This window comes from Haemaphysalis longicornis, unplaced genomic scaffold, assembly GCF_048455015.1.
Source record: "Haemaphysalis longicornis isolate Haplotype H1 unplaced genomic scaffold, Haemaphysalis longicornis Haplotype H1 scaffold_7, whole genome shotgun sequence".
NCBI classification, from domain to species: domain Eukaryota; kingdom Metazoa; phylum Arthropoda; class Arachnida; order Ixodida; family Ixodidae; genus Haemaphysalis; species Haemaphysalis longicornis.
The window spans coordinates 46,810,870-46,834,404 of NW_027526422.1; the positions used below are offsets into that span (position 1 = coordinate 46,810,870).

General features: G+C 47.9%; 1 protein-coding gene across 1 annotated transcript in view; it reads right to left on the minus strand.

The window, feature by feature from the left end:
• Positions 1-1,930: 1,930 nt before the first annotated feature.
• Positions 1,931-23,535, minus strand: part of LOC144145501 (uncharacterized) — a 53,289-nt gene continuing 31,684 nt past the window's right edge. Inside the window, exons 6-9 of the mRNA XM_077677153.1 lie at positions 17,315-17,374; positions 15,169-15,276; positions 11,773-11,804; positions 1,931-2,104 (exon numbers count right to left, since the gene is read on the minus strand). Coding sequence (XP_077533279.1) covers positions 1,981-2,104; positions 11,773-11,804; positions 15,169-15,276; positions 17,315-17,374 — 324 coding nt within the window. The 3' untranslated portion in view covers positions 1,931-1,980. The remainder of the gene's footprint in view (positions 2,105-11,772; positions 11,805-15,168; positions 15,277-17,314; positions 17,375-23,535) is intronic.

A 23,535-nucleotide genomic window follows, 5' to 3' on the forward strand; every position in this document is an offset into this window, starting at 1 on the left:
TAACGACACGTTAAAATGTTCGAAGTGTAACTGGAACGCGTTCCTTTCGCAATAAAGGAACTTGTAACGGGAACTCGTTTCAAAATTGGGAAGGATCGAGGAACGTTCCTGTTTTAGAGGAACGTGTACAACACTGCTGCAAGGTAACGGCAGAGTAGCGCGCGCCGCCGCGCGTTCGCTGATCACGCGCTTCCCGAGACGCAGCAGCTATGCGCCATGACCGAGAAGACTGCAGTTCACGCTGCGCAGAAATTTCGCATTAGGGATCATAGTAATCTCCAGGGCTTTTTTCTAGGGTAGCTCTATACATCACTTCTGGGGGTGCCAGATAGTGTTCGGTTTTCTCTAGTCGAGCAATCTCTGGCTCCACGCGGGCTACCGGAATCGCCAAAGCGTTTGTAGTCAGTCTGGCAGCCAGGAGATTGTCTCAAGCTATGCGCCGAGTTTCAACATAGCATTGCGGGGTTGGTTCTTTCGAGTTTTGAGGTATAAAGTTGCCTTAATTGATGTGCAACTTAACTTTCAAGCTCATTTCAATTTATTAAAACGTTGTTTTTGGTATAGCACGTTTTCTGCGTAGCGTGTGGCTTTTTTCGTTTGGAAAGGATGCTGAAAGACTACAGCTTCCCGGTTCAGCTGTCAATTTTCGGTTGAGTTTGTGTTAAACGTGGCTAGTGCTCTTCAGGTGGTACAGAGCTGCATTCCGACGTTGGACGGAAGCACTCATATTTTATGTTAGTTAAGGTGTGTGTGTGTGTGTTTTTTTGCACGAACATAGGCTGTCGGTATGTGAAGCCTGTGAATTAATGTTTTCGTTTGTTTTGTTGGAGGAGGAACCGCTAGGAGTCGCGGCACGGCCACACGTCTGCAGGGGTGGCGTGTGGCCACCTGTCGCCTGATGACACACCCCTGGCCACATTAGAGCGCACCAGGGACGCACAGACTGTGGCCATGCGAGAGTCGTGGGCTGCTTTCGGCCTCGTTCCCTGGTATCCAACGTGGACGGGAAGCCACTGCAGGCGGAGGCCGCAGGCGTCTTCCAGCAGGGGGCGCAGCTTGGCAACGAGGGGAAAGCTCGAGGTGGCCGCCTCGCCCCCGTTGCACGTATGCCTCATCAGGCTAAGGCAGCTGGATATCTCAGGCGGAGGAGCGCCGGCAGGGGTCACAAAAGATGGTGGCCGCCGGTGGGGGGTGCTCTAGCAGCTTGTCCGCGGCCAGGTGTAGGCCTGCCAGCTTGGCCGCTGTGGAGCTGGCGTAGGCGATTAGTACCGCGACTGTCGGGGAAAAACTTCCGATCCTCTCTGGACAGCGTACCACGCGGCGACTGCTCACGCCGGGCAATCTAGAATGTGGCCGGGTATGGATGACGCACGATGCGGCAATGGACAAGGCAGGAGCCACCTTCGACCCGACGCAGAGTAGTCACCAAGTTTCCTGAGGGTCGAGAAGAATAAAATCTAGGAGAAGAGACATCACGAATGAGGGATTGTTTGGCGGACTTACGCCAGTCGTCTGACGGCCTCTTGAGCTTAACAGAGTTGTTCCGGATATGCTGCCATCATTGCAAATAAATGTGCAGTCTTGTCTAAGGAGTTGTCGCTTTGTATATCCAGGGGTAAGATCTTCAACGCTAGATTCTCCCCGGGTATTATCGTTCGTGACAAAATACACGAAAAAAACTATGACCATGAGGAGCTTTAGTACATATGATGAAGTGGTTTGCTAAGAAAAGATATTTGAGGACAACCATTTAGCTTTGTAACTCCATGTGCATCGTGTCTGTGTTCTTTGTTGCTTGATCAAAATTTTATATTAACCTTGCCGAGCACTGTTCAGGAAATCATCCCCATGAAAGCCTCGAGGAGCTCCGTGCACCCGTCGTCCTCTATGTCAAGTAAAATGAAATGAGCACCGCAAGTCTGCTGCTGCCTTCTCTTTTATTGGCCGGTGCGCTTGCGTTGGGCATAATCTTGGGCTACCTCAGTAGTTCCTTCGTGTGCTTCGCCATATGTAACACGCCTTATTCGGGTCCACCTTTAATTTCCCGCCCTTTGCGCAGTAAGACTTCTGGAAGTACAAGTCATGCTGGAACATCTGGTTGATCCTGCAGGAGAAAACGTAAACAAAATTTGCGTAAGCAAGACTACCAGTAACTAGAATTCTGAGTGAGCGCACCGGGGGCTTTCGGAGTATCGACAGCGCCAAAATACGAATTCGGAGAGCACAGGTATTAATGCATATCCAGCATTTCGGATCAGGGCATTGCCGTTTCATGAGCAAGCACTTAGTTTCGAAAGTAATGAAAAGCATTTGTTATGGTTGGCGTCGAAGGCCGCTAGAGCATCACTTTCTGGTTTTACTGTCTCTGCTGCACTCCAGCAGCACAACGCACGAGCGGAAGTATGCGTTTGGACTTCAGAGGGCTTCAAACGCGGTCTTTCAATAAGCCTTAAGGGAGATCGAACACATTGAGTGTCGCTGTATGGGTAGCAACTACATAAAACATTCACAGACTGCTTCCCCTCAATTAAGCATCAGCAGTAATATAAAGAACATAATAAATTAAGCCCAAAGAGAAGTAATTGATGAAGACACGGCCGCGGGAGTCGTAGATAGAGGTCCACTTTATTGCGTCCTCATAAGCAGCGAGAATCGGCGAATGATCATGATAGCAGCCCCCCGCCCTACGCGTGATATCCGTGCCTGATAAGTTCGTAATCTTGCTCTTTTCCCAGTCGCTTTGAATTTGTAACAGGATCTGGGCCGGCCAGTAATACAGAAACCATGTTTGTGTCTGAGTAGTGTAGAAAGTGCGCATCGGTCGGCGCAAAATTGAGTACACAAACTAACAGAAGAGCCATTCTTCACCTTTTTTCCTGCGGTGCTTCATCTTCAAAATTGACACCTTCCAATGTAATTAGTGTCCATCATTGATGTGCAATAAGTTCATTGCGAAATTCTTGGAGGCATTCGCGCTGCCATCATGTATAAAGCGAATCCAGACGCTTTGCCATCATGTATAAAGCGAATCCAGACGCTTGTCCGGGGCTCTTCCAGCTCTTTTGTAGTGTCGTTATTATCGGTCCCAGGGCATCCTTGGTTCCTTGGAGATAACCCTGCAGACATCAAAGTTATCGAGTTTCGTCTTCAGGTTGGCGACCTTGGCGACGATTTCTTCAAATCCTTCTATATCTCTTGTGCCCGACGAACTATTCTTCCAGTCGTGAATGCCCTCATCAAAGTTGCGCACCCTTTCGTGGAGAATCTCGGTCCTGCACTTCGGAGGCGCGGTGTGCCCTTCCGCAGTCGAAGACGTCACTTCCTGCAGAATCTGCGGCGCCCTTCACTACAGCCTTGAGTCCAGTCCCATCGACGTTATTATACTACCCAACGTGTCGTTGGGCATGCTCAATCGGTCATAGTCCTGCTCGATCGGGAGCTCACTGACCCCTTGTTCCCTGTCCCTGGGCTTGAAGTGGGCTTGAGTTCTTTGGACACTTTCAAGCACGTGTTCCGCATCTCGTATTGCTGCCTGAAAGCCTTCTCTTGGTCTTTCGAGCTTACAGCTATGTACCGAAGGAGGGTCTGCTCAATGTCTGACATGATTTTCATGCCTCGGTTACTGAAGAAGAAGAATTTATTTGTCCTGAGTCTTTACAGGGACGGGAGCAGAGGCTATATAGGCTTTGCAGCCTGACAAGGGCCTCTGCACCTAACTACATTTGACAAACAGGGCACTTATTAACAATAATGAAATACCATATCGCAGCATTGCACACAATAACACAGACAATAAAAATTCACACAATAATTAATGTCCTTTATTAATAAGTAGCATTCCTTACCCCCACAGCAAGAACAGTGTAGCACCCTGCATGTCCACAAAAAAGCAAAATATCGGGGAAGTTACACCTGTAATCGCTATAGTACCGTAAATGGAGATAGCTGGTTGCACGAAATTCTGAAAAACTAAAGAATAAGAAAAATACAAAAAATACGGAAAATGCAGAAACATGTAACGCCCTGCATTTCACCATAATGCAGATTTCGCGAACGCTCCACCCATAATCGTTATAATAGCGTGAATGAAGATAATTTGTAGGACAAAATTTTGAAAAACAAAAAAAAAAATATAAAATAATTACAGAAAATGGCGAGCCGTGTAAAGCCCAGCATTTCAACAACACTGTAGATTTCGCTAAAGTTTCACCTGTAATCGCCATACTACCGTAAATGAGGATAACTGGTTGCACGAAATTTCGAAAAGCTAACAAAAAAAAAAACAGAAAAATTCCCCCGCATTTCCCCGAAGGGGAGTATGAGGAAGTGCGAAGCACGGGGTGATGCTATGAGGGGGAGTTTGTTGAAGTTTGGTGGCATTTTGCCCGTTAGTTACATTAACACCCCCTCGTGATCACGTTCGGCTTAACACGCCTCGTTTGTCCCTCTGCGGAAATCTTGGTGAATTAACGTGTATGTTCGAGAGGAGGAGCGCACCGCACCGCAGCGCACCGCAGCTGCGAAGCGCCGACCGGAGTGAAGGGAGAGGAGGCGCAGTCACGTGAGAGAATGCAGAACTAGCGGGTTTGTAGTATCACGTGTACACCACGCAGTTATCAAGCCGCTATAACGCCGCTGAGTCGCCAACGCACGCCGCTGACGTAGTTTGAATGCGTTAAAGATATAAGGCGCGTTACTAACACTGATATCAGCGTCGCGTCCGTGGCTTAGTCGGTAGAGCGTCGCGCTGCGGCCGCAAAGTCCGCAGATCGAAACCTGGCGCCGGATGCTGTTTTTTTTATATATAGTGTAGTGGCCTGGCTGGCGCGCCGAGAGAGGGTGTTGCGAGCTGGAGAGTAGTAAAGGGGCTTTAGGAGAGTAGGCGAGGGGGGAGAGGAGGCGCTATGCGAGCGCCCTCACGCGTTGGAAATCTCCCCCCGTTGCTAAGGAAGACGAGGAGCGCGCGCACCCGCAGCTGTTGCTGTGCGGACTACGGCGGCGGACGATTCAGGCTCGCTTAAGAAGTGCATTCGCACTTATTCCTGGCCAATCTCCCACGTGGGTATGTGCCATGTCAGCGGCCAGGCAGCGCGCGCCCATCTCCCCCTTTGCTAAGGAAGACGAAAAGCGCGCGCGCACCCGCAGCTGTTGCTATGCGGACGGCGGAAGGTTCGGGGTCGCTTATAAAGTGCATTCGCACTTAAAAATTCCGCCACCTTCCCACGAGGGGAACCCTGGGGTGATGCAAGGCATCTCACGGGGCTCAATTCGCGTTTCCGTTATGTTGGTTACCAAAATGTGGTTGAAGTGTAGTGAACCTTAAAAAACAAGTACGTAAAGACCGCCTTCATCGGAAAATTCAACGGAGTCGTCGTCGTCAAGCGAAGCACGAGCAAAGTCAAGCGGAGTCGAGCAACTGTGTCAAGCGAAAGCGCGCGCTTAACTGAACGGGCGCCGAGTGCTCACCGCTTTATATGCGCGCTTGAAGGAGAGGAGACAGCGGAGGAAAGTTGCGCATGCGCACACATGCGCGCACAAGCGCGCCGGAGAAAATGCGAACGTATACGAAGCGCGCCAGCTGTTGTTATGATAATGAGCCGGAGAGAGCGCCTAACGCACAGCTGTCGGAGAGAAGAACGGAGGAGAGTTTGCGAATGCGTAATGAGGAGTGCGGACTACGCCGGTCAACGCGGGACAGCCCGAGTGTAAGAGATGCCTTGCATCTAAAAAAATCACGAAAAATGATGAAACCTGTAACGCCCTGCATGCCCACCGTAATGCAGATTGCGCGAAAGTTCCACATGTAATCGTTATAATAGCGTAAATGGAGATATAACTGGTCGAACAAAAGTGAAAAACTAATAAATAAGAAACATACTGAAATTAAGGACAATATCGAACGTGTAATGCACTGCATTTCCACCATAATGCAGATTTTGCGAAAGTTTCACCTATAATCGCTATAGTACCCTAAATGGAGATTACTTGTCGAGCAAAATTTTAGAAAACAACAAAAAAAAATATTGCGGAAACTGACGCACCGTGTAACGCCCTACATTTCCACAATAATGCAGATTTCGCGAAAGTTTCACGTATAATCGCTGTAGTACCCTAAATGGAGATAGTTGGTCGGGCGAAATTTTAAAAAACGAAACAAAAAAATTCCGGAAACTGGCGAATCATGTAAACGCCCTGCGTTTCCACAATAATGGAGATTTCGCAAAAGTTCTAAATGTAATCATAAAAATAAAGAAAATGGAGATAATTGGTCAGACGAAATTTTGAAAAACTAAAATAAGAAACTTCAAAAAATTACGGAAAACGGCGAAACGTGTCCCGCCCTGCATTTCCACCATAATTCAGATTTCGCGAAAGTTACACCTGTAATCGTATAATAGCGTAAATGGAGATAATTGAGCTAACGAAATTTTCAAAACTAAAAACTATAATAAAATTATAAAATAATTACGGAAACTGGCGACCCGTGTAACGCCCTACATTTCCACAAAAATGCAGATTTCGCGAAAGGTTCACCTATAATCGGTATAATAGCGTAAATAGAGATAAATGGTCGAGCAAAATTTTAGAAAACAAAAAAGTACTTCCGGAAACTGGCGAATCGTGCAACGCCCTGAATTACGGAAAATGGCAAAATGTATAACGATGGCATTTCTACAATAATACAGATTTCGCGAAAGTTTCACCTATATTCATCATAATACCTTAAATGGAGATAATCGGTCGGGCGAAATTTTGAAAAACTGAAACATAAAAAAAATATTTAAAAAATGTGGGAAAATCGCAAAGCGTATAACGCGTGGAATTTCCACAATAATACAATTTCATGAATGTTTCACTCCTAATCATTGTTAACAGCGTAAATGGAGATAATTGGTCGGACATGATCTAGAAAAACCAAAAACTTTGGCAGTAAAGAACTCACACTCAGGACAAGCGGCATAAGAATGCTGCCCACTAGTACATAACTCTCTGAATTTCAGCAGAGGCTTTATGATCTCGATAGAACTCAAGTCAGCCACTGTGCTCAGCTTTCCATTCTCTTCAAGGATGTCCTTCAAGGATTCAAAGGATTTCTGACCGTACCTCCAATCCTTTTCTCCATGGTATCCTCCTCCATTCCTAGCGCCGTGGTAGAGGCTTAATGCACCATCATCTCATATTTGATGGAATCAAGCTCATCGAACACATCTGGCATGTTCCCTTTCACATGACCACACAGGTCCGAAATGAACGACTTTTAAATATAGTTTCTTCTTCTTCTTCTTCCGAAATAGTGTTTACTGTAGCGTCAATTCTCGTTCATTTTCTGCAGATCTCTCTTAAAATTAAAGCTCCAGCCTGCGCGCTGTCTCATGCGTAAGTGCCTGCACTTCGACCGACATATTGCGCACGCCTCCATACACCAGGCTGGCTCTATGATGCATTCGGCAAACATCCTCTGACCGTTGTGCCTAACGTATCATGACTGGAGGAGGTCCCTCGACATTCAGTATTGCTGTTATCTGTATTGGTGCCATCGGCATCGGTTGCGCACTACAATCTGTTTCGGGGCCGCTGGTGCCCCGTTCTGCAAAGATGAGACACCTTGCGATTCGGTGAATAGGTGGATGCTATTTACTTTTTCCAAGCTGATGTTGACCACTTTGGTTACTGTCCATGTGAAGAGTCCACCCGACAGCGGTGCTTGCAGCAGTCGGGGAGCCGTTCAGATGCTTGATCTCTGCGGTGACAAACGTCGACTTGAAACGTCTGCTCCAATAAGAATGCTAATTCCTGGGTCAGGCTCGACGTCGAAGGTGGCCATCCTTCATTTGTCCAAAAGCGTTGCTGTCTGCTGGACGAAAGGGGTTTTACATATTTGTGGCACACAAGTGCTTCGATTTGCAATGGTCGGTTGGCGCATTGACTGTGCAAAGTGACTCGCATTTTTCAGTGCCTTTTTTCGATGAAATTCAATGCTTGCGAATCTCTAAATCACTCTATAGCTGATCGATTCAGTTCGCAGTCTTTTCGATTGTGCTTTTGTAATAAACTATGCCCACTGGCTTCATGAAAAAGGACCCCCACAAAAGGTTCGGTTCCTGCTCCTTTGACCCAATCAATCGCTGTCAGCAAATGAATAGTGCCTTCTGTCTGGTCGATCGCCCAGCTGGGAACGGTGGTTACCTTATCTGGTATCACACGTTTCCAGTTGAAGAAGCACATCGATGAGATGCGGTGTCCACTGCACTTTATGCAACGGAATCTTCCCGCACTCCATCCCTGTTCACGCAAGCAGCGTCCCAGTTTTTTTGCAGTCTGTCTCTCCTTTTCTTCGGTATTCAGCTGACATGCAGGTATCTGTCGCAGGTATTTTCTTTCGGAAAAAAAAGCCGGGGTCAGAAAACCGATGCATGGCCAGAATAGGCACCTAAACCTTGAAAGCGGGCACTGTTTTGTATTTTCTGTGATGACTTATACGAATGGTGCTTGAGGTCATCACCTGTGCAGATTCTAGGCTCCTTACTTCTACATTTATGATGTGTAGAAGAGAAGAGAAATTGTCCAGTCGTCCCCTTGCCATTGCGTTGATGCTTCCGTGAGCGGGTGATGAGTCCACTTCAGTACAAGCTCATTTGGCAAGAAGTGGAGTACTGCTGTCTTCAGTAGGACACTATGAGCCTCAATGGCGACACCCAGAGGAGTCTTTAAAGGTCGAAGATAAGTTGTGAATCTTCTTGCAATTTCTGAAGGCCTTCCCAAATTATCACACTGCTCACCTTTTCTGTGATTTCGCAGCGTGCTCATGTGGTCGTATCAAATCTCTGCTGTTCAGCAGGGCCATCGTGGTTCAGTAGCTTTTATTTGTAGTTGATATTCGACTGACGATATTCCCGGCTTTTCATTCAAGATAGCTCCGCAAGTACTTCATTTTATCCACGCCTGCGAGCGCGTCGTTTCTGTGAATCGTAGATTTAATATCGTCCCACGAGGGAGCAATTTGAATCTACTTGGTCAGTTTTAGTTTTGACAGCCTCATTTGTGCTCGTCCGGGTGTCAGCGCACCGTTCGCATGCGAGCACCTGACGTTTGCGTGGTGGGCATAACATTCGATAGAAGTCGTTAAGCACGAAACTGCGTGGCAGCAGTCGACTCCTGATAGCGACTTACTGTGTTCATTTCTTCGTCCAAGTCATCATCCGCAACAAGCTGTTCAAATTTTTCCGTCTAACGTGAGAAGTGACACTTCAATAAAGCGGCCATGCAGAAAAAACACAAGTTTGCTTCATTCGAAACATTGCCTCGTTAGAATCCTCCTGACACCATTATTACCGTACACTTCACTCAAATAAGCTATATAAGCTAACTTAGGGAAAAAGGGAATGGCCATGCAACCCACTCGCTCATTTCCCCCAACAGAACCTAGGATGTCATACGCGCCACCTCTGCAAATGGCTGAGGTCGGGGTAAAAGCAAACGCCAATCAGGCAGAGCGTATAAGCTTGCCGAACGAGCTATTTGCGCTTAAATTTAGGGCACATTCTTTTTATAGCAATAATAATGGTGGGATAAACCGTGCAAGTTACGAAACTACACGCAAACATAGATGTACCGATGCGTACTGCTGTTGGTACTGCGCGCACTATGCTTGTTTTAGCTGCACAGCACTGCGGCTCTTTGGGGTTGTTTCAGACGACACTGGCCGATTGGCGTAAGCGACGGCGTGTTACGGGACCATATTTGTCGAGCGAGCACCATGCTCCAGAAAACGATTACTTTCTCCCTGAACAATTATAATCCAGGGACAAATATGATAAAAAAAAAGCAAAGACAGAAAACGCCCCCTTGCGGTAGGTGGCGCTATTTAGGTTGACTAACGGTAAACAAGTCTCCGCTTCACACCAAGTTTAGCTTGAAGACCCGTTCTATGATGGCATTGCAAATGCCGTTAAAACACATGATTTGTCGGGAGAATTAAAATTTTAACTTTTTTTTTTAATTTCGCAGTGAATAGAGCATCGTTTGCTTCTGGACAAGAGCTGAACACGAATTGTTTCGAATAAAACAAACTTGTATTTTGTGTGCATGGCTCCTTCAAGCTTTAAAAGGTGCGCAGGCTTTTGTTTCAGTCGACCGATGGAAAATGTCCGGTTCTGCAGACAACAGGTTCGCTGGTCCTGATCGGCTGGTCTTTGCAGGTCTGTTTCTCTTCAGGAGGCTCGCTGTTCGGCTGGGTCTTAAACGTACATTTGCGCATCCTGGTCACGGAATCAAAATGTTGAAGACAGATTGAGATAAGATCGGGTCATTTCAGATTTGATGAGGCAGACAGAGGTCCACTTTTTTTGCGTCCACAGGGGTATCTTCTAATTGGAATGATGATGACAGCACCCGCCCCGTGGTCCCACGCGTAGGGTTTAACTCAATTCCTAGAGAGAAATATGGCGCTACGATCGTATGCCGCGATGCACTTGGTTAGAATTGAATTGAATTGAATTGAATTGAAACAAGGTTTATTAGATCCTGGTGAATGTCGTACAACACAATATACAGAAAGAGGTCCCAAAGTAAACACTGTAGTGGGACCTCTTGTTAGAAGCGGATTCGAATTGACACTCGGTGGCTCGCGGAAGTACTACGGATTAGGTCGTGCAGCCAGTTTCGTTTTCGTCGTGGGCTTGCATGAACATGGCGGGAAAAAGCGTTCTGAAATAAGTTTCTCTCTAAACTGAACGTCGCACGCGCGCGAGCGCCGCGCTGAATGGAAATTTTTAATAACTCAACCTGCGAGTCGGGTGGTTTATCAATTCATGTGCCCAGTGTAATTTGTGAACAACTAACTTTTTTTGCACAGTGTGAGTTGTAAACAGCAAACCGCGCCAGTTATTTTTTTTTGTTATAAATGCAATAAGCGCAGCTGTAGTCACTTTTCGGACCCACGCAATCTGGTTCCACTTACACTAATCGTTCCAATCGGAGCGTGAGCGCTGGCGTAAAGTTCGCGTTAACACTGGCGCCAGATTCCTCTATTGTATGAAACTCTGTGGTCCCCCGTGCCAGATCAGTTCCTGCTATAGGTTCGTCGATGTCCTCTTTTTCCTGTCACTCTGAATGTTTAACAGTAATACACGACCCGTGGAAAGCGCATATAAATAACCACACGTCAGAAAAAAATGCACCAAGATTACGAGCAGAACGTCCTACTTATAACTGCCAATATGACGCCATCATCTTTTTTAAAAATCACACATCTCCACGCCGTGAACGATGCCGAGGGTGCGAAGCACTGGGACGCAAGTTGTGTATTGCCTGTGTTATGAGCGTCATCGTCCATGCGTGCTGATGCACTCTGAGTTTTAAGTGATTTTGAGGTGCAGTAAATGCACTGTAAATGACAAGCACCACACGAAAGACAATTCGCGTCCTAGTACTTCTCACCCTCGGCATCGTTCACGGCGTCTTTTTCCGCGAATTATCGTTAGATAGTTTAGAATTTTTGCTGTATTTTTGCGTTTTGTACCTTTTGAAATTCGCGCTCTTTGCTACTGCTCTCCCCAGATGGCGCGCGGATGGTACTACAGTGTGCGCCGCTCTCGATAGATGGCGGACAATGCTGTGCGCACGTAAAGCCCCTTGAGCACGGACAACTCCAGACATCGGCACGGACATTGCGGAGTCCTAAAGGGTTTCGCCCTTAATAAAAGTACGATGACAATGCTGGAGCTCGAGGCAATTTTGACGTGCCTGGTGAAAAGCGTTTAAGGTACTCACGTCGTATCCAGTTTCTTGTAGCGGCAGTAAGTCTGCAAGCAAAGAGCACAAACAATATAGCCGCGGACACGTCGGCAGAACAACGGTACCGGACATGGTGTGTTTGGTCCTGCCACTCCCGGAAGCATATAGGCGTTTCCTAGTCAGCACATCCAAGCGACACATGGCGCCATATAGGGGTATGTTTGAAGCTATGTCCACGTGCATGCGGCCCTCGATTTAATCGCTCAGAACAGCTTGGTCTCGCAGTGTAGTAGTTCCGCTCCTGCGAAGCAAACTTCATAACCCGGGTTCAAATCCTGTTACCGCTTTTTTTTTTATTTCAAGAGTTTGTCATATTTTAATATTAACATTTGTTATCCGCATAGAATCTATGGCATTTTTATGCATTATAAATGGTATTTCGGGTATTTTCGTGGCCTTTTGGTCAGTTTCAGATACTGCCCCTTGTACGTTTTTGCGGGTTTTCCCTATTTAGGTCGGTTTCGGCTATTTCTGTTGAATATTTTCCTACACCGTGGTTTTCAACCACTGCAGGTCCATTAGGGAAGTGATTCCAATTCTGGTGGTTTTGTATGCTTTAGGTACGTTAATGCAGCGCGCGCTATAACTCTCATAAGCAAGCTCAGGTTACGGCTGGCTAAACTAACTAGGAAATGCATGTACGGCACCCGGAATGGTACTATCCGAAATGACAGGTTTATGGCATCATCCCAGTGCATTTCTGATAATAGGTAGAATGTCAGGCTCGGATGCAGGTTATGTTTTCAAAAAAGGTGCGCCAGATTACAATTATGCCGTTTTTGCAGCTAAAGATACAAAAAGAGGTAAAAATGCTGCTTTATATGAAGATTATGAGGGCCAGGTTTTGTATTCCCAGCACGACTTAGTTGTTATGTTTACAGCCCATATCAAATAAAAAAACAGAATAAGAATAAATGCGGCGATAAACAAGACGTGCGTGCATAACGGACTGTGCAACGTACTCGGAAACTGTAGTGAATTTACGTATCTATAAGAACGCCAAAAAAAAAAAAAGAATGCTAGAAATCTTGATAATTCTTCACTAATGAAGCATTCTTTTCCAGCCGCTCTGCTAAACAACGAACACATTTAAAAACATCTTTACTGCTGGGCGCGAACGCATTACTGGGAAGACATTTTACCAGAGGCAATGTCATGTCAAAGAATGAAGGCCTAAGGTATCCCTACGCACGGCTTCCCACCGAGTTGCTTTGAAGTTGGCATAACTTAACAAACGCATTGCTAGCGCATCGTGCCATGCGTTGTTCTTCTTGAAACAAATTTTCACTATCCATTACATTTGCGCTATTTCAGCGATTAAAGGGGCCATGGAGACAAAATACAAGCCTGTTTTATTCGAAACATTTCGCGTGTTCTAGTTCCCCAGCGCTTGTCGGGCAGCAAATGATGCCGTATTCACAGAGAAGTTTATCAATTTAGGTTAAAATTTTGATTCTCCCGCCAAATCGTGTGTTTTCGTCGCGTCAGCAGTGAAGTCATAAGTGCGTGTATCTAAACGAACTTCCACTGCGTCCATCGGCCGGGCTGGAGGAGCGGCGGGCGCGCACTTTCATACGGCCTGCGCTTCGCGTATAGTTCCCACCTATCACCGCCGCTAGTTCGTGGCGCTGCGGACCAACCCTTGCCACGGCCGGGCTGGAGGAGCGGCGGGCGCGCACTTTCATACGGCCTGCGCTTCGGGTATAGTTCCCACCTTTGACCGCCGCTAGTTCGTGTCGCTGCGGACCAACCCTCGCCGGTTGACCTACAGCACGCGCGGGGTAGGTAGAGCGGCGGCGCGCGCGCACTTGCCACAGCTCTAGCCCTGCCGTGGCTACACGCGATACCTGTCCGTGTAAATTTACATGTGCGTCATTAAAATAGGCGACTCCTCCCCCCTTCTGAATTTTCGGTCTAATTGGGTCAAACAGCCTAACATTATCACTCGCAAGCGCCTAATCAAAAAATTGAAAGAAACATTTTAACTCGGGGCACATGAAGAAAAATATGCGAGGCCTTCATATCTTATCAGCGACTGTATTATATGAAAATGGTGAGACACGCTAATAAACACGGCACTTTCCGTGACTGAAATATCATTTCTTATTTTTTATTTTTCCTTTCGGATGATGTCTTGGTTTGCACAGGCACAGGGCACGACCAGTGACGCGAATGATTTCCCGTCGAGGGAGATAGGGTTATCGCTTAGCTAAACGTGATTCTGCTATTCACGCTCCGGTCGGGCTGAGCGGCCCGCCGGCAGCGAAGCGCACTGTCAAAAACACACAGCTGCTCGGCCAGAGGCGATGCGTCGACTAACAGAAAGGCGGGTTGGAAGGGCAGAGGGTTGGTTCGAAGCGCCCCCACTGTAAAGAATCTGCTGTATTGGTTCCTTCTTGGGTGCGCAGGCCGTATGAAAGTGCGCGCTCGCCGCTGCTCCAGTCCGGCCGTGGCTCTGCAGCCTTGCCTGCCATCAGTCCTCCCAGATGGCGCTACCATACTCATTTACGGACCGGCTTTCCGCCGTTGTTTTGTTTTTGAGCGTATTTGCACCTGGCTTGTTTTTGTTACTGCAGAGAGTAATCGTTTCGTGAAACATAAGGCATCCTCGACAAACAGGGTCAGGTAAGACAACGTGGCTTACGCTAATCGGCCAGTGTCGTGTAAGGCAAGTCCAATGCCGTGCAGCTAAAACAAACAGTGCACCCAGTACCAACAGCAGTGCACACTGGTACTTCTATGCATGCGTGTATTTTCGTAACTTTCATTTTACCGGACGATTCTTACTGCTGTAAAATGAATGCATTACATTTAAGCGCAAATGGGTCGTTCGGCAAGCTTATTAGCCGTGTTTAATATGCGTTTGCTTTTGCCCGCCTCAGCCAATCGCACAGCTAGGCACATATAACATCATAGGTTCTGCTGTAATCTAGTGGGTCGCACGGTCACTCCATTTTTTTCCTAATTATATAGCTTACTTGAGCAATGCGTGCGTTAAAAGTGGTGTCAGCATGATTCTAATGAGGCAATCATTCGAATGAAGCAAACTTGTGTTTCGTCTGCATGGCCCCTTTAAAGGTGTTAATGGACTGATTTTGCTAATATAGGGATTCAAGCTATTTCGGTGGGGCTCTTGCCAAAGAATGCTTGTGTATTAAAAATTCCAAGAAGGTTAAATGCCCCATTACGAACGTGTTCACGTCATTGCAATGATTCCAGCTGTTCTAATGTAACGTTAAGCAGTTAACGTCATCTGCTAATGTTATGTCAGCCCCTCTGACGTAATGCAGAACTGTCTAACGTAAAACTGCTTAACGTAACGTTAAGCAGTGTCAGGCGGCGCCGAAGAGGCGGCTCGACCATGATGCGCACCTGGGCCACGGCGGTGAGGTAGATCTGCTCCATTGTGGCTTCAGCGTCTGCGTCGAGCCGGTACTCTGGGCGTGGGTGGGCCCTGGCCAGGGCCATCTTCCGGAAGAACTGCGATCAAGAACGAGAACGATCAAGAACGAGAACGTGAAACTACGCCAGAGCGCCGCCACATCGCCTCACGATTTTATTGTCAACCGCGCTGCACTGAAGCAGCAAACACATGTGCGTCCCAGTGATCTGGCTTCCGAGGTGGCGCGGCAAATTCTATTGCCAGATTCGATGCGTACAGGAGCGGCCGGTCTTCCGGCAGACAGGCACCACGTATCCCCAGCTAACGGTTCTTTTAACCGCAAAGCTGTGAACGCCGCGGAGCGCACGGCGTTAGCAAAAAATATACAAAGAAAAAAATTCCTCCTACGCGAGGCGCCCGGCACGACCTTCACGCAGCTGCATAAACGGAGCCAAGGGCAGGGCACCCGCCTAGGTATGGCGTCATCGCGCGTGCAGGCACCGCTCGAACTTCGACAACACTCTGCCCAGCGTTCATGGCGTGATCTCACGTGTGCTCTTCTTGCCAGTTCACGTGCGTTTATCGCCTCACGTGGGAAGCAGACACCGAGTTCGCGAAGCGCGTGTGCCAACGCGATTCACCTTGGAAGAGATGTAAATGCCTGCTGACAAAACGATCAGGCCTGCCAGTAGAGAACTTTCAGCGACAAGTTCGGAAATCTCTGAGGGGTGCAAAAGCCGCGTCTCCGACGACGGGAGAGGCGGGGGGACAGATCAAGAGCGTCACTTCCGAAGAAGAGAAAGCTCGGCGCGAAAGCCGCTGCGCCGCTACTCGACAACGGATGCGATGACTTCGCCCCAATCTTGAATATCGCGCCGGTGAAGCGGCGGCGAAACGTCAGCGAGTTGCAGAAGATCCGGAGTTATGAGCTCGCGTACATTGTACATACTTTAAGGACCGTGTGCTCATTGCTCTTTCGAAGGCTAACGACTACACCACGCAGAAGACTTGACCGAGTCTCGAAGCTTAACCAAGCAGAAAACTTGGCCGAACCAAGAATAAGCTAGGTGGTGCCACCAGCTCCGCTATTTCTCCAGCCTTGTACTACGAGTGCAAGCTGCGCCAAGTTTATTTTTCTCTCTTCTGAAGGCGAGAAATTGAATGCATGTCGAACAAATGGGCGAAAACGCTCCTATAACGTCTAGAGGCCGCCTAATTGCAACATCATCCATCCATCAATCAATCAATCAATCAATCAATCAATCAATCAATCAATCAATCAATCAATCAATCAATCAATCAATCAATCAATCAATCAACTTCTTTACGGCTACATAGTGTTCGCGCCACTTTCTTTGCTTTCGCGTCTCCATGTTTTGGCGCAATTACTCCGAAGGGAAGACTGGTGCAACCCCACTACACGGCTTCCCCAGTTCTCCGTGGCTAAGACGCTCCTGTTCTACTCACACGGCATCACGTTCCCCTGTCACACGCAATGACTTCAGCGCAGTCCGCACTAGGAAAACTTTTGTTCCGCCGCTGCCAGCCTGCTAAGGTAGCGTGGTGGTAACTCCCTTGGCTGCTGCTCTGAAGACGCGGGTTCGACTCCCGTACGAGCTCGAATGTGTTTCTTATTTACTCTTAAAAGTGGCGGCCATTTTCTGTACGGGACCGCAGTGACAACGTTTGTTTCCCGCTGAAAAGGGCCCTGCGGGCTTTCTCTTTAAAATAATGCCCGACGCAATATAATTTCAGAAAGCAAAGCGAGCGTACGATTGAAGGATACGATTAACCAAGTATAATAAATAAACGCGAGTCGATCTAGTCACTGAGCGGTAGCGGTTTGGGTAGTTGTTTAAAAAATTGAAACACTTGTCTTGCAATATGCGCGGCACATGCGCAGCGAGCAGTGGTGAGTTGGATCAGTTGGAAAAAAAAAATAAAACTCCCTCCACAGTGAAATTTCACAAAATAAAGTGCCACGGGCTCTAAACGCATAAAGCATCCATCGCCAACCAGGGGAAAAAAAGTTACATAGCCACGGAAGATGCGATCTTTCAGTTGATCGATAACAAAACAAACATTCAGCTTTCAGTGTCTCCTTGGCGCCAAAGATAAAGGTAATGATATACTCACCCGGTATCCTGGGGTGAGAGGGTTTGAGCCTTTTGCTACCATTCGTGCATCGGAACCATTCTGTGGAAAAAAAACAAGAGGCAAGTGAATCCAGTGCATATTTCAGTTCATCCCGATAACGAAACTGGAACTTAGACGCACTCGCAACGCCCTGCGTACATCTGTGGGGAAGTTGCATGGCCCAAAAAAAAAAAAAAAAAACCGGGACAACTCCACTAACGTAAAACTTTTAGGCTGCGAAGAAGCATGCAGTGTATAAGTATTCTTGGAGCCTTGGCGTTTTTGCCCGTAGAGATGAAACCGTTGGGTGGTTGAGGTATACAGCTTTGTCGGGTCTTTGAAGCACGAAGAGTTCTAGCGCGAGGCGTAGGAAAACGAGTGCCCCGTGCGTTAGTACCGGGTCTACAAGAAACGACGACGACGACGACGACAGGAGACGCCGACAGCCCGAGCCCCTAAGGGGCTTCGATCGCCCCTATAAAAGCTGGTAGTGTTGAATTTTTTATGCCAAACTAACAATAAAAAAAGACCGCGCCAACCATACGGCACTATATTTTGTGTGTTTATTGATTAGCGAAACGGTTATAAGAAAATTCAGGGAGACACCCCTGCTTACGTGTGGTATTGCGAAAGCATTACCTTTTATTTCAATCTGTGTGATCCTCATTAGCTTTTTTCCGATTGCATCGTTTTTTTCTCTTTGTAAAGAGGTCTGTAAAAAATTGCTCAGTGGCCCTTTTTGCAACACACCTACGTCCTTAGCGTAAACACGACTTACTACTCCCGTATGATCAAATACTCCTGTAGGCCAACAACGGCGTGACTGCGTCCTCTTACAGCCACCGTCGTGGTCCTTTCCACGTTCCGTCATTCTCGTTTTGTCTTTGGCTTTCTTATTAATTCTGCCCTGTACTCACGGGCGGTTATTTTTTCCCTCGTTCGCCCTTGTGAGGCTTACATATTCGCTATTAGCGTAAACCCTCTCTGTGCTTCTAGAATTAGCATGGTCAAATTACTCCTGAAGGCCCCAATAGATGTCTTGGGCAAACGCTTCAAAGAAGAAGACTGCAGCGCATTCACTGGATACACATTGTTTTCCGAAAGAAAGGCTCGGAATGCGTATTGGAAACGCACTGTGTAGGTCCGTTCTGGGTTCAAACCCCAGACCCACTTAATTTTATTTTCTTTAGGTTTATTCCGCCCGCACTCTAGGTCATTTTTCGGACCATCGTGAAGTGACGCCGGATGTCGCATTTTCGCTTGATGCGGGCAGTTAATGTTTTGGCATTTTTATTGTCACGATAATAGGAAGAAGAGAGTACTAGCGCAAACCGCAGCGGCTTCAATCATTCGACGACGAAGCTGTTTGCGCGCATCCAGCGCGGGCTCCGTAATGACGGCAGTGTAAACGCTGAAAATACATCGTTCGCCTCGCTCGCGGTTCATGTCCTGTGTCCTGTCGCCCCGTAGCAACAATAACCGTTTTAACGAGCGAACGTAGACAATTGTTTTTTTTTTTTGTTCATTACAGTACATGTATACTAATTGTAGAAATTCTCGAGAGAATACTTTGGGTGTGCAAATCGTGTTGTTACGCTAGTACGAATACCGAAAAATAGAAGCTGCTTAGCACAGCTAACCTTTGATATGCAAAGCAAAAGCTTGGCGTAGTCTATTTGAGTCTTGGTTTCGCTTGGTTAACCTTTGATGTGAGTGTATTGCCGACCATGGCTTAAAGCCGTTCGGTCCCGTGCAACGCTTACAGGAGGAGGCCCCACCCGGATTTCATTCCCGGCGAACACGGCGTTTGTCATGGCGGACGCGGCGCAAGATGAGTCACATAGCCCGAGACGCCCCAGCGGCGCATGCATGGGAGACTGCGGGTTTCGTCGGCTGCCGATCAGCTGAGCGGCCGCTTCGTCGGCTCCGCGACTGGAGTGGCCGCGATCTGTGCAGAACGACTTAAAATGGGGCCTTGTGCGCAGCGCCGAAAGCGTGCCCGGCGAATAACGCGATGCGCTTTGAGGGGTGTGTCGCCAGGGCTAAGGTCACCTTGCGTATCCTCCGCGAAACCGCTGGACGAAAGTAGTAGAGCTTCGCTTTAAAATAGAGTGACGAGGAAAACAGGCAGCCTTTTTTTCTGTTTTTCTGTCGGGCCGCGGCAAAGCGGGCCCAAACGAAGGGGTCCGTTGAATTAGGGTCACTCCCCGACCGCATTCGGCGTCTCTTCCACAAGCGATTTTAGAAGCGCCCTACATTACGTCCCGTTTTTGCAGCCCGGAGGGGGAAAAAACAGGCTTCAAGGGCCCTTGTACGCCCATGAGTTTGCGCTCAGTCACGCCTTATTTAAATTTGGAGAGTTTTCTTCAAAACATCTATTATATTTACTTTTTCACAAAAAAATGGTACATAAATGTTTCTTTTTACAATCTACCCGGCCTTTCACCCGTTTGATAAATTCCGGTCTCAACAATAATGTCAGAATAGTGCGAGATGTTCCACGAAACCCCGAAAAATGTGATTGTATTGCTTCAAGGAGGACGTAGCGTCTCCATTCTTAATCTTTGATCCAATTGGATTGAACACTTTGAATGTGGAAGCGCTTGATATTTCTCGAGGCCGCCTCTGCGCTCCTGACGCCCTTTTTGCGGGCAAGCGGTACTTTTCAATGCCACGTGTGCTGGCGGGATGGGGAAGGTCTTACGTCGGGGATACCATTTGTTAATACTCATTGCAGTCATTCAGTAAAGCGATTATTAAATCATGAATTGCTAAATTTCGGGGAATTTATTCGATGATCTGCAAGTAGTGCACGCAGAACGCGCACATTTTCTTACGTGGTACCGTTTTGTAATTTGAAAGGAGCTGAATAGAGAACAGTACATGCCACCGAGAAAGGACTACCAGAACAAAGACTGTGCCAGTGGCCGAACCCAGGGGGTGAATCGCCGTTCCCCTCCTCCAAGCGCCAATTTGAAACTGGCCCTACCAAGGTCTTCTGCCGTAGTCGAAGGTATTCACCCCCACACGACAGGAGCCAGTGCGAATACGCCCCTGGTCAGTGTCATATGTAAGTGTAGACGCGTAGACATATCTTTCCCGCCTATACATCTGTAAATGCTGTATTTGCTTTTATTTGCTGAATGTGCGCACAGATGATATGCTGAAAGTTGTCCTGCTTCAGAGCTGGTAGGTGGGAACCATGGGGTATGCACGCATGGGTGCTCTTGAAAGGGAGTCGCCTCGTGTCCCTCAACCTGTTCACTTTGTCATGACTACTGTTTCTGATAGGTTCCGCAAGACACGCAGACGTGCGCATGGGCGAAGTCCAAACACAGTCCTGGCCAAACCATGCGTGGGAAAGACACCTAAGTATGCTTTTTATGAGTGGTTGATTAGTTCAGAATACCTCTGTGCTCTTGGTTATATTCATAGTTTCAAAACAAATGACTACCCAGTAATAACAGTTACTTCCCGTCCATTCTGTGGAGAAAGATTACCTGCGAAACTGGACGCAGTCCACGGAGAGCACGAAACAAAACACGTTTATTTGTAATTTGCGACTCAGAATACTTTCTAGTGGGCAGGGCATGTAATGCGAAGGCAAGATGACCGTTGGTCATTGAGGGTAACAGAGTGGATCGTTAGAGAAGGCAAGCGTAGCAGGGGGTGGCAGAAAGTTAGATGGGCAGATGAGATCAAGAATTCTGCGCGGATAAACTCGTCGCAACTTAGCACAGGACCGGGATAATTGGATATTAATGGGAGGGGCCTCGGGCCTGCAGTGGGCGTAGATAGGCTGGTGATGATGATGGTGATTGTTGGAACTTTCGACGACGATAAGGACGACGCAAGCAGCGCGCGCAACAGACCCAGAGATGAAGAGGAAGACGACCAGGCGAGGCGACAAGATGGCTGAGCGTTGAACGGTTCTCTGTAAATAGTGTGAATATATCTGCTTTTTATCGACGACGGCCTCCTCCCTTGCCTCCCTGGACGTTCTTCCACAGTGATGATGATACTTTCTAGCCCAACAGAAGAATGAAATTTGGAAGGACCCGAGCTTTATTCTAACAGACAAACATGGAGCTGTCTGTTTCCCTCCCTAGGCATCTTACTGTTGCTATTACACACCAACCCAATCGGCTCAACCACTGAGGACACCGGACAGGACACATTGGGCTGTTTGACGTCCGTGTTTAAACCTCCCGCCAGTACATGTCATCAGTAAGTACAGGAAACTTACAGCTGCACGGGCAGGCACCCCGCTCCGCTCCCTCCACTTCCAGTCCGTGTGCACATAAATCGGCAACAGGTTATGTACGTGTGCGTTCTTGGAAGTGAAAGGCACTGTCGAAAATGTCGCTCTGAAACCCCTTTAAGCTGAACAAGTAATATTGGCTCACGTCGGTATTCAGAGCGGTAAAGTTTCTGTTCATCCAGGAGGCACTCGCGGCTACTCGACGATCTGGAACTTGTGGTAGCAACGGCGGCAGCAGCGGCTTTTCGTTGTTTTCAAGCCCATTCACGCTTTTGTTCGAGCCGACGCTACTTCAATTCCTGCTCTTCTTACTCCAAGCGAACGACATTCGTTCGTCCCATAGCGAGTTTTAATAAAACGTGGAAGGCCTCGAGCTCTATTCTAGCGGACAAACATGTGGCCGTACGTTTCCCTCCCCCTTCGTAGGCATCTTGCTGTCCGTGTAACAGACCAACCCAGACCCAAACCACGCGATTACGGAAGTTAGCTGACAGGGCGTATTGAGCTGTGAGACCTCCATGTTTAAATCTCCCACCAGCATAGGCGTGCACAGGGTTCTCGATCAGGGGTGGGGGGGGGGGGGGGGCGAAGTCTTACCGCAGCGCCCCCCCCCCCCCCCCCCCTTAGCAACTCCAGACCTCTTCCCACTGAAGCGGTGCGAAAGCAGTGCAAAGACGAGGAATGGTCATATTTTTTTTTTATCTCAATGCGATGGATTTGCAACACATGCAAAATACTTCTGCGCAGAAGTTTTTACTTTCATGTGTAACATCGGCAAGGTATGGGGCAAATTTGGCGCCCACCCCCCCTCTCCTGTGCGGACGCCTATGCCCACCAGCACACCGGGAGTGGCATGAAGCGTGCATGCACCCCCGCCCCCCCTTTTCATTCGCAACCCGTGTACGCATAAACCGGCAACCGGTGATGGGTGCATGCTTACATGAAATACACCGAGGAAAATGTCGGACGGAAAGCCGAGCAATTCAGTTGTGCTCCAAGTGTGACTGGTGCGTGTTGAATGTTTGTCATTCTGTCCACTCAGCCGATCCGCGTTTATACGCGTAGCTGCGCTGCCCACACATTTTTTTGAGGGTGTTCACAAAAACACCTTTTTTTTTTCATCCTTACACCCTTTTTTAGCCCAAACACCTTTCAAAGCTGTGCGCAACGGGGCAAGCTGGGACACAACTCTGCTCTCTTACGGGAGCAGATTAACCTGCACATCTGTCATCTTGACTTCCAAGGACAGGGGGGAAAGCACCCTTCTCACCGGCCGCAACGTGGTGCAGCCGCAGCCGCTGACTTACGCACAACCGGAGCTCGGTGCTCAGCGCCTGAAGCGGGCTTTCCTGTCACGGGACCCTATTCTCGACTCTGCAAATTCACCTTGAACTGTGAATCGCCGGATGTTTTGTCTGATTGGCTCTCACTTTTCGTCACGTGCTTCCCGTTGACAAAGCGGTTGTGTGTGCTTTCGTTATTTTGACGTTTCATGACGTTTGCTGTCACCAGTTTGAAGGTATGCCTTACTTCTTTCTACTGAAAGCGCACAATTCTTGGCCAGCAATAAAAAAATAGCCGGAATGCAGTGTACATGACAACGTAAGCCTGTCTATGCTATTCAACAACAATACTGCTTGTAATACACGCTCTCTGGGATTGGCTGAGCAGGCGTGACGTAATTTAAGCAGCTTGCGGGAACGCTTACGTCACACATTGGCAACTTTAGTCTGCGTAAAAGTTGCGTGATGTTACGTAACAGCTTGCCAACGGCGGCTACCGTCGCCGTGAAATAGGGCGAAAAATTTCACCCACCTTCAGGGCCGTGAAATCCCCGTGAACTTGCAGCATGCGCAGATTCGCAATCGCGCGATTTAAAACTGTTTACTAGCGAGAGAAGTAATAGTTTTTACGGTTTCCAGGTCAGCAATAACGGAGCATACAAATAACGTCCTGTATT